The sequence below is a fragment of the Gossypium hirsutum genome, chromosome A09 (assembly GCF_007990345.1).
Source record: "Gossypium hirsutum isolate 1008001.06 chromosome A09, Gossypium_hirsutum_v2.1, whole genome shotgun sequence".
In the NCBI taxonomy this organism is placed as follows: Eukaryota; Viridiplantae; Streptophyta; class Magnoliopsida; order Malvales; family Malvaceae; genus Gossypium; species Gossypium hirsutum.
Window position 1 is genome coordinate 80,479,288 of NC_053432.1, and position 17,131 is coordinate 80,496,418.

Here is a 17,131-nt window from a genome sequence, read left to right on the forward strand (position 1 = left end):
TTTGGCCTCCATATTATTAATGACAACATTGACGAAAATGTGTATCATATTTACAGTGCTATGCCTTATGGAAAAAGACAGGTTTTTGTATTTAAAAAATAATAAAAAGTACATCATAATATTATAATTTATTTTTTTAAGAATGATTATTTTTTAGGCCTCGTGAGTTACTGAGATATCAACTCAAATAGAACTCAAAATGAATTTCTCATTTTGCAGCGGGTTCGATGGATGCGGATTGACGATGGACGAATTCGCACCAGAGATTTGCCGTTGATGGGAAGGTGAGAAGAAAGTCTTTGCAATCGAGCTCAAGCAGAGATAGAGTATGGGTCACCTGGAATTTTTGCTGTTTTAAATGCTACAAGAGGAAGGAAAGTAACTTATCAGCTGATTTCTCTTTTGTTGGGTTTTGTTATTGTTGGAGAGATACTTCATTATTTTTTTAATATAATCCAACCTGTTTAACTTTAAAAAAATATATATGTAATTGAAGTATGGTATTTTTTATGAAATAATAAATTGAATTACCTTTAAGTAATAAACTTAGACAAACTTACTTTCAGATTTTAATTCAAATCTCTAAAATGGTACAGTTTTTCAAGTTAGGAACATGGTTTGGAGGAATTAAGGAAACTCATGAAAAATGTACAAATATATTTTACATGCAGTCTACAAAAAGAGGTAATAATATTAATGTTGTGTCGCATTCAGAGAAGATGGGGCCAAAGATTCTTACAGTCCACCTCCCTGCTGCAGCTGGTTTTACACAACAAGACATAAGTTATAATTAAGCGATACTAAGAAACAAAATTGAAGGCTGAGATGTTATCATCATGCATCCAATATCCCACATATTACCATCTCTTCCTTTTTTTTTTTTTTTTTATTCTCTTAGAAAAACTATATTCTATTTTATCACTTTTTCCAATGCCTTTTTTATCGACTTCTGTTTTCCATGAATTTAGTTTCGCTGAAATTGTTTTATTATTGTAATATATATGATCTCCTCACTACAATAATTACATATTAATATATTGAATTCTAGTAGTTTCACGGGAAATTAATTTTTACTTTTTGTATTTTTTATATCTATTTTATTATATATGGTTAAGATTTGTGATCGATTCTTTCAACGATAATATCTCTATAGTTCAAATCTATATTTTTTTTCCTTGAAATTATAAAAGTTTTTACCATTAAACTCATCAATAGATAATGATGTAGAAAATTAACTTTTAGTTTTTAATGATGAATGCAGCTAGATGATGAATACCTTCTTTTTTTAGTGAAATTTCAATCATTATTTTTTAGCTACTTTAGGGGATTAAATGAAAATATATGTTGTGTGAAAAATTATGCAAGATTACTATAATTGTGGTTATTAGGGAGAATTTAGGTATTAATATCAATATATATAAAATAAAAAATCTCGAGAGTTGATTTAATGATCAAGCATTCACTGTTTCAAGTGTGATTTGAGTTCAAGTCACACTAATCACGTTGTTATTAAGACTTTACCCTCCTCTTATAATTAATATATATACATACAAAACAAAGCATGCATGGATAGGACCTCAACAATCGACATTCACTCCATTGACATTTAAGATTTGTTTGGTTGAGAGGAAAGAGAACGAAAAATTGAAGAGATAGAAAATTAGAAAAATGAAAAATATAATTTTTCTTTTTATAGGTGTACTTAGTAGAAGAGACGGAAAAATGAAAAGAAAATTATTACTTGGTAAAGGTGAAAATGGGAAGGAAAGAAAATAAAACCTTTAAAAAATACATAATTTTAAACCAAGATGTTAATTTCTCTCATCAATTTCAATATATGGAAAGTTTAATTTTTATGCATTAGGATAAAAAAATCATCTTTTCCCTATTTTTTTTTCCTTTGTTTTCTTCCCTACAAGACGCACTCGCAATTCATTTTCTTTCCAATTTCTTTTTCTTTCTCTCGTCCTTATACTTTTTCATCTAAGCAAATGCACCGTTAATCTCACCTCAAATTATTATACATTCTAAAAAAATCACAAAAAAAAAAACAAACCCAAACTTCAAAACACACTAACTTTCATTGACTCTAAAGGGAAAACCTTTTAAAATAAAAATAAAAATTGAAGAAACCCTAAACACCCCTCTCAAAAAAACCAACTTTATTTATAAAGAAGGAACAAAAAAAAGTGGTGGCATTTTGGTGATTTGACAGTAAAACAAAAGGTAATTTAGGTACAAAAGTTTATCAACATAAGGTAGTAGCTTCTTCCTCAATTATTCTGAGCATATTGTGAACTGCACCTGCTATGTTATCTACTGAGTTCAGTTGGCATCCTTCTTCAACCTGTCATTTTACCATGTGAAGATCAATAATTTATTTGCTAAAATTATATATAATAAGATGAATTTACCTTGACACTGATAGAGTAGAGAATTAATGTATCCATGGATGTGACATTGAGGTGAAGGATGGAAAGGTAAAGTGAGTGTAAACCAGCAACAAGCTTGGGAAGCTGCTTGTGAACTTTTCGTGTGAGGATTCGAAGGTTAGCATGAGTTTGGATCAATGTCACCTCGATATCCGCTATTGATGCCTTTGTTTTTGGTGTATGTTTGTTAGGGATCTGTGACCAAGTGTATTGAGGGTGCGTGAAGAATTGTGCAAACGGTGGTGACGACGATGATGATAGCAATGACTTGTTGGTTTCTACACGATGCTTTTGAGCTTCAAGTGTTTGCAGAAGATGCTCAAGTTCCTTCACAAACTCTATAGCTCCACCTACTATGGATGCTTGATCACCCTACACATGCAACAATTATTTTATTCTACATACATACATACATAGAAGAGAGGGGAAGAAAGAGACAAACCCTTTGAACATAAGATTCAGGCATGAGGGAGCGTAGAACAGTGAGATGCTCATTCATTTGCTTTCGTCTGTTTCTCTCAACAGCAATGTGAGTCATTCTTTGTGTCTCAGCCTCTGCTTTGTTCTTGCAAACCCTTGGCTTTCTCCTTCTTTTTTTCCTCCCTTGAACTGCCAAGTTGGACCTTTCCATTCCCTTTGAGCGGCACTTTGGGGTCACCATTGGCAAACAACTCAAAGCATTACCACTATTCCTAGCTTGTTCTAAGGAGCTGAAACTATTTTCCATTGAGAAATCAGTGACCAATGACTCATGGTGATGGCTGCTACATGGGGTTGCGAATATAGTATCATAGATAATAAAGTTCAACAGCTCGTTGGATGAAAGGGTTTCAAGTGCCATTATCTTCTCTACAATCTCCACAATTCACAGCTCCAACTAATCATACGGCTTGAAATGTTGGGAACTTGCAAATCTAGTTTCATTTTAAAGACAAAAGGGACTTTCTAGCATTAACCCCACAGCTTCAAATCTTGTTGTTGAGAGAGAGAGAGAGAGAGAGAGAGAGAGAGAGAGAGAGAGAGAGAGAGAGGTTAAAATGAAGTTAGCAGCTAAGGTCTGGGGTAATAATGTATTAGAGAGAAAAATATATGGTGCATGCACGTGAGAGGGGCAGTATAGGAGAAAGAAAGGATAAGTTCTCTTTTGTGTGCCAGCAAGAAAGTGAAGGAAAATGAAAGAAGCTCTTCACTCAGCCTTGTTTTGGGGTTTGTCAACATTGCAGGCACAGTGACTGCAATGGAGAGAGTGGAGGTGGGGGAGAGGGGGGGGACCCAAATCTATATAGGGATATGCATACAAACAATACAACAAGCTGTGGGTTAAAGCTACTGTGCACATTCAAATCTATGTTGTATTTGGCAGGGAAAAAAAAAAGACTGGCTCACGGGCCCTAGATTCTCGTACACTACTGTTTTACAAGGAAAGCTTAACATGTGCTTGACAACCCATTCTCTGCAGCATATACAATTGGAAGATCATCATTTGACTTGCCAATGATCATACAAATAAAGGAACATATGTGAGAATCAGTGGAGTAGACTTTTAATTAACAGCTTAGGCTTAGGTTCAAAAAAACCAAGAGCCATTAGAGTTCTTTTGAGCACTTTCATGATCACTGTAATTAGATGAAATGGCCATAAAAGAGAGAAACACAAGAGACAAAGAAACACAGGGAAGGGAGCTGTCGCCTTATCTGGTGAAGAAGACTGATGGTCCGATTTGTCAGCCATATTGCAGGCTAATCCATGTGACTCTTTGGTGATGGTATGTATAGTTACAATGATGTCTGCAATGCTTAGTGAAACGTTTAACTGGAATGTAATAAAATCCTTTCACGATATAATTGGCTTTCCTCTCAACTATTGTTCTTAAGTTCAAATATTTACACACCTCTGAAACTACAAAACTACATATACCATACCCATCCACATATAATCTAGTGATAAAAAAATTAGATAGATGAAAGTTCACAATGAATTCGTTTATTTTTTTTTCCCCTGAGTTTATTGAAATAGGAAGGCATGAGTTCAAATTCTATTTAGAATATCCTAAGATAATTGAAGAAAGGAGCCTACATCAACTTATACTTTATCTAAGTCACCTTGAAGTGACTCTGATGTTTCACCTGAAGCTGCATTTTTGGAATTCAAGGGGCTTGTAAAATCTCTAAATGATATACAACTTATTGCAGCTTTATGTCCCCTTAAAATTTTTATTTTGACATGGTCAAGCAATCTTAGAGTATATTTATCATCTTCTTCTCTAGTTCTAAATATGGAGTGGCCTGTGGAATTTGACCTAAAAAATCTTTCCACTCCTTCACGTTTCTTGTGATGTTCTTTTGTGGTTGAAGAGCTTTGAGCTTCATCAGCTTTCTCCTTGTTATCTTCTTTAATCTCAATGCAAACAGCATTTTGTAGAGGACTTTGATTTGCCCCAATTTCATGCATGGAATTACTCTGAAGCAGTACAGGAGATTTCTCTAACGATTTCCTAGGCACGTCTAGCTCGCCACGACAAACCGGGCATGTTTTATTCGATTCAAGCCAAAGATCAACACATTCTTTATGGAAAACATGGAAACAAATCGTCAAAAGTCGAAGCATATCGTCATCTACGAACTCCCCCAAACAAATAGCACATTCTAGGCCGTACTTTTCGCGACGAAACTCTTTGACGGTCGAATAATAGAACGTCGGGAAAGCTTGTACTAGTTCAGGATCAAGACCATTGCTTTTATTTGCTGTATCTTCTGGGGCAGCAGCAACCACAACATCTGCAGCAGTGTTAGCCTCAATGTTCCTATTACTTGCAATATATTCAAGGAGACACTTTAAAAAGTGTACTGTGAAGAAACCAAATAAGAATGAAAGGAGGAAAATTACTGTTATGATTACAGGCACCGGGGGATTGTAGGCTGATGATGTTGAGGGTGGATGAGCAACATTAGAAGAATATGTTGACATTGAATAAAAATGGTAGCATATACCATTGGCTAGACTGTGTTAACTTTTCTTTTCTAGGAGATGAGATCAGTAATCCTTTTTTTTTTTTTTTTCAATTTTTCTTTGTTATAGGAGTATGAACAAGCGATTGGTAACCTTAATTTGGAAAGGTGATGCTTGGCAAATGGTAAAAATGCGGGGTTATTGAACGAGTCCTTACGAGAAGGATTTGGATCTTATGGCTGAATCCTGTTATATTTGCCCTTAATTTCCTCTGATGACTACGATATGTTGGAACTATAAATATGGTGAGTCTTGGATATAGACCATCTAAAAGCTTAAAATTTGTGACACATGCTTAATTCTAGCCATTTCTTTTGAAAGCCATATCTTGCCTTCGACAATTATTTAGTAACAACCCTTGTGTCCTAATAAATTCTTGTTTCTTAAGGTGAATTACCTCAATTAACATATTGAGTAAATTTTAGCATTGTGAACCTTGTTCTCCGTGGTAAATTTGTACAAACATTTGACAAGATGTCCATTGATAATGATAAGCTTCTAAAAATGGATATACAATCTGTACAGACACTGAAGAGTAGTATTATTACTGACAATGAATTTTAGAAATTGAAACAGATAACAACTTCTCCCCAACTTTTCTTATATCCGTCTTCCTATACAGACTTAACCTGGGAATGGTTAAAGCAAATAATACAATGCATGGCAAAGAATTTGATGATTGGCACAGTAACACCTTATCCGATCAGCATGTTTGGTATTGGATGCGGATTCCGTTTAACCCGAGAAGCAGCAGCAGCACATTGCATTTATTTGATGCTAGCCTATACACAAGCTCAGGTGCTAGGATGCTATAATTTGGGCTTGCTCATTAGCGTAGGCGTGACAGAGACAACCCCTATAAGGAAAAGAGTGGCAATTGAGTTGAAGTTGTAAAGATCCCCCACCGATTGCAATTCTCCGAGAGCTATTCCTGCCTGCATGCAGAAGAAACATGCAACCACAAGTTATTTAAGTATCAAGATTGTATTCAAGGGATGTGCTCTGCCATGTCAGTCTAACAGCTTAACATGCAAATTTCACATGGAAGTCCAAAGTAAAATACCCTGACAGTTAAGAAAGCAGCAGGAATAAGTCCAATGAAAGTTGCCATGAAGAAAATATGGTAAGGCACATCGACAATAGGCGAAGCAACATTAATGAATGTGTTCGGCAAAGTTGGAGTAAGCCTCAAAAAAAGCATATAGTTCAACAGGCTTTCTCTTCTTTGAGCCACCTGCAAGCACGAAAAGCCGATAAAGCTTATTATACTTTTTAGCTCGATGTAAGAAAAAGACAACTTACTGAACAAGGAGTTGAAATCACCTGAGCTTGGAAGAAGCTCAGCTTGTCAGGCCAAAGGGAAATGACAAGGGGGCGTCCAACTAATTTCGACAGGAAATAGCATGAAGAAGCTCCGGCAGTGGCGGTGATCACAACAAGAGCTACACCTTTCAAGACTCCAAACAATGCTCCAGCGAGCAATGACATGAAAACAGTTCCCGGAATCATGAAAGTTTGCATGAAAATGTAGACTGCACAATACCCCACCAAGACTTGTAGGGTGTAGTCACTTGTGTAGATTTCAAGGTGATCTCTACAATGATACATTGTACAAAAACAATCAATGCATATCAAAGCAACACAAACGACAGAACAAAAGACTGATAACACAGGGATTAGGATAAGCCAATGAGAAGAAAAATGTTTTAATTGTGAACCTGGAGAGCTCAAATGATCAGAGCATGATAGTTCATTTCATTGTATACCCTCTTTAACCAAATGCATTTTCTCACCAACTATCTCTTTAAAGCAAATATCTAACCATCTCACATAATCGAATCAAACTTAGCATTAACCAATAAATATTGCCCCACATTATTCTATGGTATTCTTAGTTCTCTAAGGACTTGAAGTTCTATTCTCTGCACCATTGATCCTAATGAGCTGAAGTACATTGCAGTCCAGTCCAAAATTCATTCATTTGTTGCCCAAATTCATTATAAGAAAAAACGAAACTAAAAAGGCTTCAATTGCTTGAAAACCAGATGGATCCCATAACTTGTTAAATTACAGAGAAAATAAAACATAAAAGAATTGCATGGAATCTCAAAGAAAGCATTACCCACCAAAACAAAATATTTCCCAGAAAAAAAAAATACAAAAACACAACTAATTTTGTTATACATTCTCAATCACCAATAAAACACATTAAAGTAACCAATTCAATCTCTTCTTTTTTTTTTCTTTTCTAAAAAACCAAATTAATAGCAAAAGGCCAAACGAACCTGAGGATATGTAGATCTTCAAGGCTTCTGGGTAATTTAAGGAAGCTATAATCAGAAGCGGGCATGGTTAAATAAACTCCCCAAGCCCCAAAACAAAACCCATCACCACCGTAAAAGCCATCGTCACCTCCCAAAAGCTTAAAGGAAAACTGGGTTTTGATCCCTTAATCTCTTCTCTGCCTTCCATAATTCTCTTCCCTTCTCTTATCTGTTTTCAGTTTTGTGCTTTCCCCCAATAATTTTCTTTTCCTTTTATGTGGTGAATTGGAATTTGAAAATTAATTTGTCATTTGGGACACCTCCTCTTCCATTCCCTCTCTCAAATTCTTCTTTATTATCTCAAACTCAAAGAAAGAGAAAAAAAGATACCAGAAAAAAGAAACAAATTACCAGTAAAAATAAATGAAGAAATTAATAAAGAAAGAAAGAAACAGCGTCGTCGGTCGTCATCTTTTTTTAGAACATAGTACAATCTTGTTGTCAACTTGTCGTCTTTTCGTATTTGTGTTCTATAATTGAATTTATTTATTTATAAAAAGCTGAGATTTTGACACGTCATTTTTTAAAACAAAAAAGGGTCTAAAAAGTAAAAAGTTTTTTGAGTGAAGAAAAAGGAAGGGAATGATTAAAAACGTGTGTGGATAGAGATGTGATCAGATTGGCTTACGTCAACCAAATCCAGGCCCACGGCATCGCGTCTCACGTGATTTCAATTGTAGGGAAGGTGTGCGTCTAAGGGTTAATTTCACTCAACACTCTCAGATTATGGTTAGATTTTGAATTGGTCTCAAATTTTGAAATATTTGTAATTAAGTCCTCAAAATGTAACTTAACTTTCTAACGTGGAATATATTGACAACATGTTAATCAGAAGTTAAAATTGTGTTTTAGCTATCACTTTGATAGTTTGAATCACTGCTTTCAAAATCAGATCGATTGGATCGGGGACTAATTGGGATATCGAACTAAAATAAGAGGTTGAACCAATTGAATTGGTTTTCTCTATTTTAAAAATAATTTTAATAATTTATTCAATTGAACCAAACAAATCAGTCGAATCGATTCGATTATCGATCCAATTCTAAAAACTTTGATTTGAGTCTAATGTATTAAAAAACTTAATCATCCTAAATTTTATTGATAATGTTTTTTTTATGTGTTTCAAGTATCCTCCTTATTAAATATGAACAAAAATTTAATGTCAAGACTAATAATTAAACTAACAAAAGGACTTGGTTAATACAATATTGATACTTTAATAACTTAATCAGAATATTTTAAAGTTTAGAAACTAATTTACAATCTAAGCGATAGCTTAGGATGTTTGGTGCATTTAACCCTTTATTTTTTAAAACTTGTTTATAATAGATATGGATTTTAAAATTTCATTTGTTTCTTTATATATTGATACCGAATGGTAAGGGCAATAAGATCGAGTTAAAGTTGTTTGAAGCAAGGAAAAATTCTATCTCAACTACTAAGCAATTTGAAACGTGAGAACAAGCCAAGTGAGAAATAGGTAATTTAGCACCAAATTCAACTCCCAAATTATTTTATGAATGTTTTTTTTTTGTATTTTTCATTTTTCATTATTTTTAACTTTTTTACGTGGACATGTTTTTTTCACCGTCACAAATTTGTATATAAAATTCAGCTCAAATAAATTAAATTTCTAACAAATTTCTAAGTAAAACAGTGTTTTTGATGATTTTCAGAACAACGGGAGTAAAAATAGTTTTAACATAAAGAGAAATAATTCAGAAAGCCCAAATCTAATGAATGGTAAGGGCTCGGATAAGATTCAATTCAAGTTGTTCGAGGTAAGAAAAAAACCTATATTAACGGCTAAACAACCTGAAAAATGAGAAGAAGCCAAATGAAAAATAGCATAATTCAACGGCAAGCAAAAGCTAATGAAAAAGAAAGAATCTAAAAGTAATAAATAAAGATCCAAAAGATTTGAAGCTAAAGAGAATGAGGTATTGAATGTGAGACATACACTTGAAGAGATATATGCTCCGTATTAAATCTAATTTGACATTTAACCTCATGCTGGTAACTACGTTAATTGATATAATTCTAATAATTTAAAATTTAATTACAACATGTCACAGTTTGCGGTTAATTTAAAATTTGGATTAAATTTGGGAAAAAAAAAGCTTTCTCGCTTTGGGTCTTTATACCTTTTAAGCCTTTCAAAGCCCACATATATCCAGCTCTAGTTGGGCCTAATTCAGAGAAAGAAGTATAAAGCTTTACCAAATTTCAAACATTTTTATTTCCTTTTCAACATATTGTTGAAATTTTAAAACTAGAGACATGTTTTTAATTTTTATGGTTTTAAATACATTATTATTTTTAATTAAATCAAATACAATGTTTAGGGTTGCTTCAATTATAAACAGACTCATACATGAATTGTGGAAAAAAGAAGTCATTGAATAACATTAACCATACCATATTAAATATGCCCAAAATATCTATTCTTAAAAAAAAATTCGATTGAGTCTTAATTCGGTTGATATTATTATTGCGGTCTGTGCCGGAGAACATGAGTTCAAACACACTTAAGATACGAAATAAAAATTTAAAATCAAATTTAAATATCAAATTATGACAAAAAAAATTATATATTAAATTAAACATTAAAATTATATACCGAATTTGTTACTTTAAATATAGAAAGAAGGGTGCAAGACATGCTGATTTGTTAAATTAGTAGTACACTTTTTTATTTAATTATAAATTCAGTTACTGAATTAGAATAATTTATATTTTAAATCATTTAATTTAACATCAATTTCATATTGAATTATACACTTACGTTAATTTTGTTAATTAATTTTCAAAATTAACTAAATTTCAAGATAAAAGTCTGATTAAAATGCACGTGTCACTCAACATAAAGTTCCAAAGTTGATTTTGTTTAGTAAGTAATGTAATCGATTTAGTTTTAACTTTGATATAGAAATTGTTGTTAATATAACAGGATGTAAGTTCGAAGCATATTATTCTTTTATTTATAAGTTAGAGAGTAACTATAAGAATCACTTGCCTAACTTTTTTATATCTTCCCAAAATGGCCAACATTGAGCCCGAAAAAGAATGAGAAGATTTTCCCCCTCCCCCCCCCCCCCCCCGAGTCTGATTTTCGCGGGCCGGAGGCTCACTTTGTTTGAAGACCACCTTCATAAATGGTTTATTTATTTGTTTTACCATGTTAAATGGTTTTATGGTTGGTGGCTTATTGGGTTGTCTTTGCAATCCTTAGCCATTTCTCACATTTTTCTCTCCTTTTGCGTTGTCAGTGGTAGTACTGGTCTTCGTGCTAGCGACCTGTCATTGATTACCCTATGCTTCATTTCTCTTCATTTTCTTTCTACAACACCCCCCAAAAAATTGTAGAAAATTTTATATTTCCTTTGAAATTTATTCAAAATTTTAATTAAGCTCTTCTTTTCTTTAAAAAAAAAAATTCTCATTAATATTTTAAAATTTTTAATTAAATCATGCATCTGTTTTTGAAAAAATATTATTAAATTCTTAAAAATTTTAATTAAACCTCAAAATTTAATTTCTAGATTCACTATTGATCTCGAAATTTATACTAAATCTCTTATTACCTATATTTTGAGCCTTCGATAACTTATTTCTCAAACCAATAGAAATTTAATTGCTCGAATTCATAACTTCATATATTGCTAGCACTTGACCCCAAGACCTACGTCAATATCCACTGATAAGATGAACAACACACTAATTCATAATTCTTTTGACGATTGAAGTGGATAAATAGTTTTACTTTTCGAATTATTTATAATGTATCTGTAGTTTATTTCTTGATACATTCACCTGTTATGTATATAACCATTTAAGTATGTTTGACTTTTATTGTAAACTTACTATTTAGTAAAAAAAAGGTTTTATGCTGAAATTTTGTATAATGGGAAAAGATTCTATTAAAATAAAAAACGAGTTAAATCAAACTTTCTTTCTATTTTTGATGAAACTTCTCTTCTCTAAAAGGAGAACTTAAAAGGCAAAAAGAACAGTCTCTCCCACATCATTTCAATCAAACGTTGACCATATCACTCAGCTGTCATTTTGACCTAAGCTAAAATAGCTACCGTCTATTATCCGTCCACGCATTCTGTTAATTGTGCGGCGCGAATCAGTATATCATCATAAAAACACGCCACGTGTTTCACTTGCATCGTCACCCTGGGTTACTCTATCATCATCTTCTAACCCTAGTCTCGTCGGAGTTATAAATATTACCTCCCTTCATGGTATCACATTTTCGTTAATTTTTCTTTCTCTCTTACATTAAAAAAAAAAAACTCCCCATTACGGTCTTATCTTACCCCTTCCATTTTTAATTTCGATTTTTCCAAGGCTTACAAGGAAAAAATAAAAATTTCCAGAAATTATTAAATTTTATATATAAAAAGGAAAACCCACTATAAAAGATTCCAAGAAATTGAGTCTTTTGATGAATTCATCAGTAGTGTATCTCTTTTTGTTTGGTTCCTCGGAAATCTAAAATGCGAAGAAACGAGTGTTTCGTGTTATGAATCGAGCTTTGTAAACGGTGAAGCAAACGAGTAGAAGGAGAGAGAATTTTGTTTTGGAAGATAGAAATTGAAGGGTTGGGAGAAAAGATCAGAGAAATGGCGGGAGAGAAGAGGAGATTCGCGATTGGTTACGCGCTTTTGCCGAAGAAAGAGAACAGTTTCATTCGAGAATCTTTGGTGAACCTGGCGAAATCACGAGGAGTGGATCTGGTTAAGATCGATAGGGAGCGTTCTTTGGTCGATCAAGGGCCGTTCGATTGCGTACTCCACAAGTTGTACGGTGAGGATTGGAAGATCCAACTCGCGGATTTCCGTTCTCGAAACCCTAATGCCGTAATCGTCGATTCTCCCGACGCGATTGAGCGGCTCCACAACAGGATTTCGATGCTGCAGGTGGTGTCCGAACTGAAGATCGAGAATCAAAGCGAAACATTTGGGATCCCTAAACAGATTGTGATTTACGACCAAGAAACCCTATTTGATAACCAAGCGTGGGAGTTGCTTAAGTTTCCAGTGATTGCGAAGCCCTTGGTGGCTGATGGAAGCGCCAAATCTCACAAAATGACTCTAGTTTTTAACCGCGACGGGTTGAACAAGCTCAAGCCCCCTATTGTATTGCAGGAGTTTGTTAACCATGGAGGGGTTATATTCAAGGTTTACGTGGCTGGGGAATATGTGCAATGTGTTAAAAGGAAGTCATTACCGGATGTTTCGGAAGAAAAATTGAAGAGCTTGGAAGGTTCTCTACGGTTTTCTCAAGTTTCCAATTTGCCCACTCACGAGAAAAGCGATGATACGTATTATAAGATGATGAATTTGGAGGATACTGAATTGCCACCACAGATTTTCATGACAGATATTGCAAAGGGTTTGAGGAAGGCGATGAAATTGAATTTGTTTAACTTTGATGTGATAAGAGATACCCGGTTCGGAAACCGTTATCTTATCATTGACATTAACTATTTTCCGGGCTATGCAAAAATGCCAGGGTATGAAACAGTTTTAACTGATTTCTTTTGCGATATAATGATTCTGAAAGAAAGGGAAAAGGGTTTGCTTGAAGAATGTAGCCAGAAGAAAATGGCAGGCACTGATGGAAGGCAGCTTCTTAACTGCGAGGAAGAAGTGAGGAAAACTGTGACCAATTCCGGCTGTAGCGACCAAAAAATTGTAGGGAAATTTGATGAGAAAGGTGTAGCTTGATTTGTTTTCATAGCTGGTTGTTTTGGAGGGTCGTTGCAATTGTACAAGGATGGAACCCTGGTGCTGGCTAATGGAGGCAAAGTAAGTTGCACACTTTTCAATTGTTAGGTATTGGTTCATACAGGGGGTGACGATAAGTAGGTTGGGTACTTTGAGATTAGTTGTAGCCTCTTGACAAAAATTACATGGTGTTTCAGTGTTAATCATGTATATTCTGTCCGCTGTTGCTTTGGAGATAGGTACTTCTCAAAATACTTTGACGTTTTAGGGAAATTTAAGTTGTACTTTGAGGCTTTCAAGTGTTCTTTTGCTAAGCAACTGTTATAGTTTTCACCTTGACAAGTTTTAATCAGTGGATTTTTCCATATTTCCAATGATAGTTTCATTTTAATTTTCTTGCTTTTGTCAATCATAGACTCATTTCTTGTCTTCTTGCTTTTTATGTGCTTTGATTAAATCGTTGTGCTTCTTTAGATGCTTGATCGGATTTAGATTTGAAGAATTGATTGGTATGGCTCCAGAAGGGTTTTGTTCTTTGAAGTTAGTGGTAGTTCCTCACTAAATCCTACCAAAAATGTTTATAAGGATGATGCTATGGTACCCCTTTTTAGTTTAGGTACATAGGTTGCCAGCTTGGGGAATTAGTTCATATTCACCTCTACGATTTGCAGGTAATCCTTAGTTCATGTTCTCTTCTAGGTTTTAGGGGTAATTGGTATATAATGTGGTTGTTGAATATCAGAGATTGTAATCTGTTTTAGACAGGGTCTACCTCCTTTTTTCCCCATAAAATCACCTTTAGAATGTACATCCAGATTGCATACTACGTGTCGAAAGAAAGCTATTGGTGCTTTAAATGGAGCGAAAATATCAGTTTTGTTTCTTTTTAATTCTCCTATAAGGGAATACATTTTGAAATTGAATGCCAAGTGATGTGTTGATATCCAAATGTTGTATTAATTGCAGATTAGTTTTTATGATTGATTGAGAATTAGGTGGGAAGTTTTTGATTCACTTTATCGGTATGGTTGCAATGATCTTTTTAGCTACTGGCATCGAATAAGGGGTCATGATATCTTTGTTGCATATGCATGCTGTGAGGACCTTGGAATCTATTGAAACGTAAATCTTATACAAAGGCTTGCTGTTTTCTATGCAACGGTTTTTCATTTGTCCTGTTCTTGCATCCTGCTTTTATGGTACTATTTCCACCAACTTCTATTGCTGCCATAACCGACAAATTTTGACGGTTATTAGATTCCAAACCTTTTGCACTTGTTTTGAATCATAATGCCTTTTAAAGTTTATGCTTCCACCATACTTGTCGTGATCAAAGCTTTACAGCTATATACTTTAATGAGTTGGTTCTGGCACCAAGTGTTGGCTAGGAATACGTGAAACATTGTTTTCGTGTTGCCTGCATGCCAGTAGCTTGACCTTATGTAGAGTTGCTCTTTTTTTTGCATACCTGTATTTATTTTGTCTCCTGTAATCCTGTTGGCTGCCGTTATGGCCATTGAATGAGACAAATTCAGCCCGTTCCAGTTGCTTGGGTTCCAGTTCTGTATATTTGCTAAAAGATTTTACAGCTTCATGCAGTACATGCATATTGACCTAATTTTATCTTTATAGATGAGACCATCACAATAGCATTTATTATGCATGTTGAATGTGTGTGTGCATTAACGTAGTGAACATGATATGCTCTACAAAATGAAAGGTGGTTTCAAAAGAGGTAATGAAGGTGAAAGTTGAGGGAATCTAAAAAGTTTATTTCCATTTCAGAGTTTGCTTCCTTTTACAGATAAATGCTGGCTGAGGGTATTTTATCTTATCTATTCAAATTAGCACATTTGTATTGAAATTCAAATGATGCTTTTAAATGGGTTGTGGTTCATTGAATCTACAATATTTTGCTTCTTTTGTTGCCTCATATCTTGGGGCTGTGTTTGAGCTTAGTTGTAATGACATTTAATCAAATTGTTGGTGCTACTTCTTTCCTTCAATGGCTACCTGCTGTTGTGGGAATCCCATCCTATTCACGTTATATAAACGCCTTTTTTTTTATAAAAAGAATTTAAATGATTCCCTTCACATTCGTTTTAATCGTTATTTGGCGGATTTGTGTCATTAACCCATGTTTTATTCATTATTAAAGCTTTCTTAAAGAAAGTTACAGGAACGGGGATCCGTGGCGCAATGGTAGCGCGTCTGACTCCAGATCAGAAGGTTGCGTGTTCGATTCACGTCGGGTTCAAATCCCATGAACTGATCTCCAGTTTTTTTCCCCTTATCTATTTTTATTTCAGATCCCCCTTTATTTCTTTTTCCATATTCAGATCCCAAGTCCCAACCCAAATTTCCGTAGGCGGAGGTACCAAATAGTCCAATGCGTTGTAAATAACATCAGTCAAATAAATATATATTATAGAAGTAGTTCAATTAATTTAAGGCTTAAGATTTAAATATACATCGAGCTTTATTATTAAGTGGTTGTTGCATGTGAATAAAGTTATAATTTCCTGTTTAACTATGATTATAATTTATAAAGATTTACAATCTTTCAAAAATATCTTATTGGAATAATGAAAGATTAATCTTTGTTCCCTTTAACAAACACCGTCCATAATGATTCAAAAATATCCTATTAGAATAATGAAAGAGTAATCTTTGTTCCCTTTAACAAACACCATCGATAATGAACATAACAAGTCATAATCAATCTTCCATTTTTAAAGTTAAATTTGTCTTGAGATAATCTAACTCACAGAACAACTTAAAATTATTCCAACTGTATTTTTATTTAATTTTAAAAACCATACGAGTACATTTAGAGAAAAAAAATAAAAGATTAATTCTATTTTGAAAGTCGATTTGAATTTTTTTTAAAAAAAATTAGGGCATAGAAACGGGTAATTTAGGATTAGTGGTGAATTTAATTTCTCAAAAATATAAAATTACACTTATATTTTTAAAAAAAAATCACATTTTAACCACTAAATTAATATAATAATAAATTTACATTTTTAACCACTTATAATTTTCTTTTTGGTGCTAACTTAAAGTTCTTCCACATAGCTATATCCGCTTTCAAATGGTGTAAAATATAAATTGTACATTGGACATTTTTTGTATTGATTATTTTATAAGATTTGGACTATACATCTATGCAGTCGGTTTGGTAACGATTTCAACCTGAGCGTATTTTTCTAATAATAAATTAGTGTAATTAATTCTCTTTTTATACCAATTAAAATTTTAATTCCACTCAATTTCGGTCACATTAATTAAAATATTATGTACCAATTGATACATGAATAATATATATACAATTTCTAATCTTTTCTGTATGGTAAAAAATAACAAAAAATTTATCGAACTATTATACTTCGACAGATACATAAATATTTTATATTTAATATTTATTTAATATTAATTTGATATTTGTCAATATATTATATATTTATATACATATATTAAATATATAATTTAAAATATAACTAAATTTGAAACAGTGTATCTAAACAAATTAATACTGATACGTACTAATTTTAATAAAAATAAATAAATTTACCGGACATTGCAAACTACCTTGCAATGGAATATTACATAGAGCTACTTGCCCTTA

The 17,131-nt window shown here is 33.3% G+C and overlaps 3 protein-coding genes, 1 non-coding gene and 1 pseudogene across 4 annotated transcripts; 2 read left to right on the top strand and 3 right to left on the bottom strand.

Moving 5' to 3' along the window:
* Positions 1-2,147: 2,147 nt before the first annotated feature.
* LOC107935177 (transcription factor bHLH71) lies at positions 2,148-3,721 on the bottom strand. The gene is made up of 3 exons (XM_016867741.2): positions 2,875-3,721; positions 2,415-2,804; positions 2,148-2,347 (listed from the first exon to the last, which is right to left on the bottom strand). Exons 1-3 carry the CDS (start codon positions 3,271-3,273, stop codon positions 2,249-2,251), a joined length of 888 nt encoding a protein of 295 aa, XP_016723230.1. The 5' UTR covers positions 3,274-3,721; the 3' UTR covers positions 2,148-2,248.
* Positions 3,722-4,514: 793 nt separating this feature from the next.
* LOC107935189 (RING-H2 finger protein ATL29) lies at positions 4,515-5,399 on the bottom strand. The gene has a single exon (XM_016867756.2). It carries the CDS (start codon positions 5,397-5,399, stop codon positions 4,515-4,517), a length of 885 nt encoding a protein of 294 aa, XP_016723245.1.
* A 523-nt stretch (positions 5,400-5,922) lies between these two features.
* Positions 5,923-8,208, bottom strand: LOC107935209 (uncharacterized membrane protein At4g09580-like; annotated as a pseudogene).
* A 3,784-nt stretch (positions 8,209-11,992) lies between these two features.
* Positions 11,993-13,870, top strand: LOC107935207 (inositol-tetrakisphosphate 1-kinase 1). Its single transcript, XM_016867772.2, has one exon. It carries the CDS (start codon positions 12,397-12,399, stop codon positions 13,501-13,503), a length of 1,107 nt encoding a protein of 368 aa, XP_016723261.2. The 5' UTR covers positions 11,993-12,396; the 3' UTR covers positions 13,504-13,870.
* A 1,818-nt stretch (positions 13,871-15,688) lies between these two features.
* Positions 15,689-15,760, top strand: TRNAW-CCA (transfer RNA tryptophan (anticodon CCA)). The gene has a single exon. It is a non-coding gene; the product is annotated as a tRNA-Trp (tRNA).
* The last annotated feature ends 1,371 nt before the right edge of the window (positions 15,761-17,131 follow it).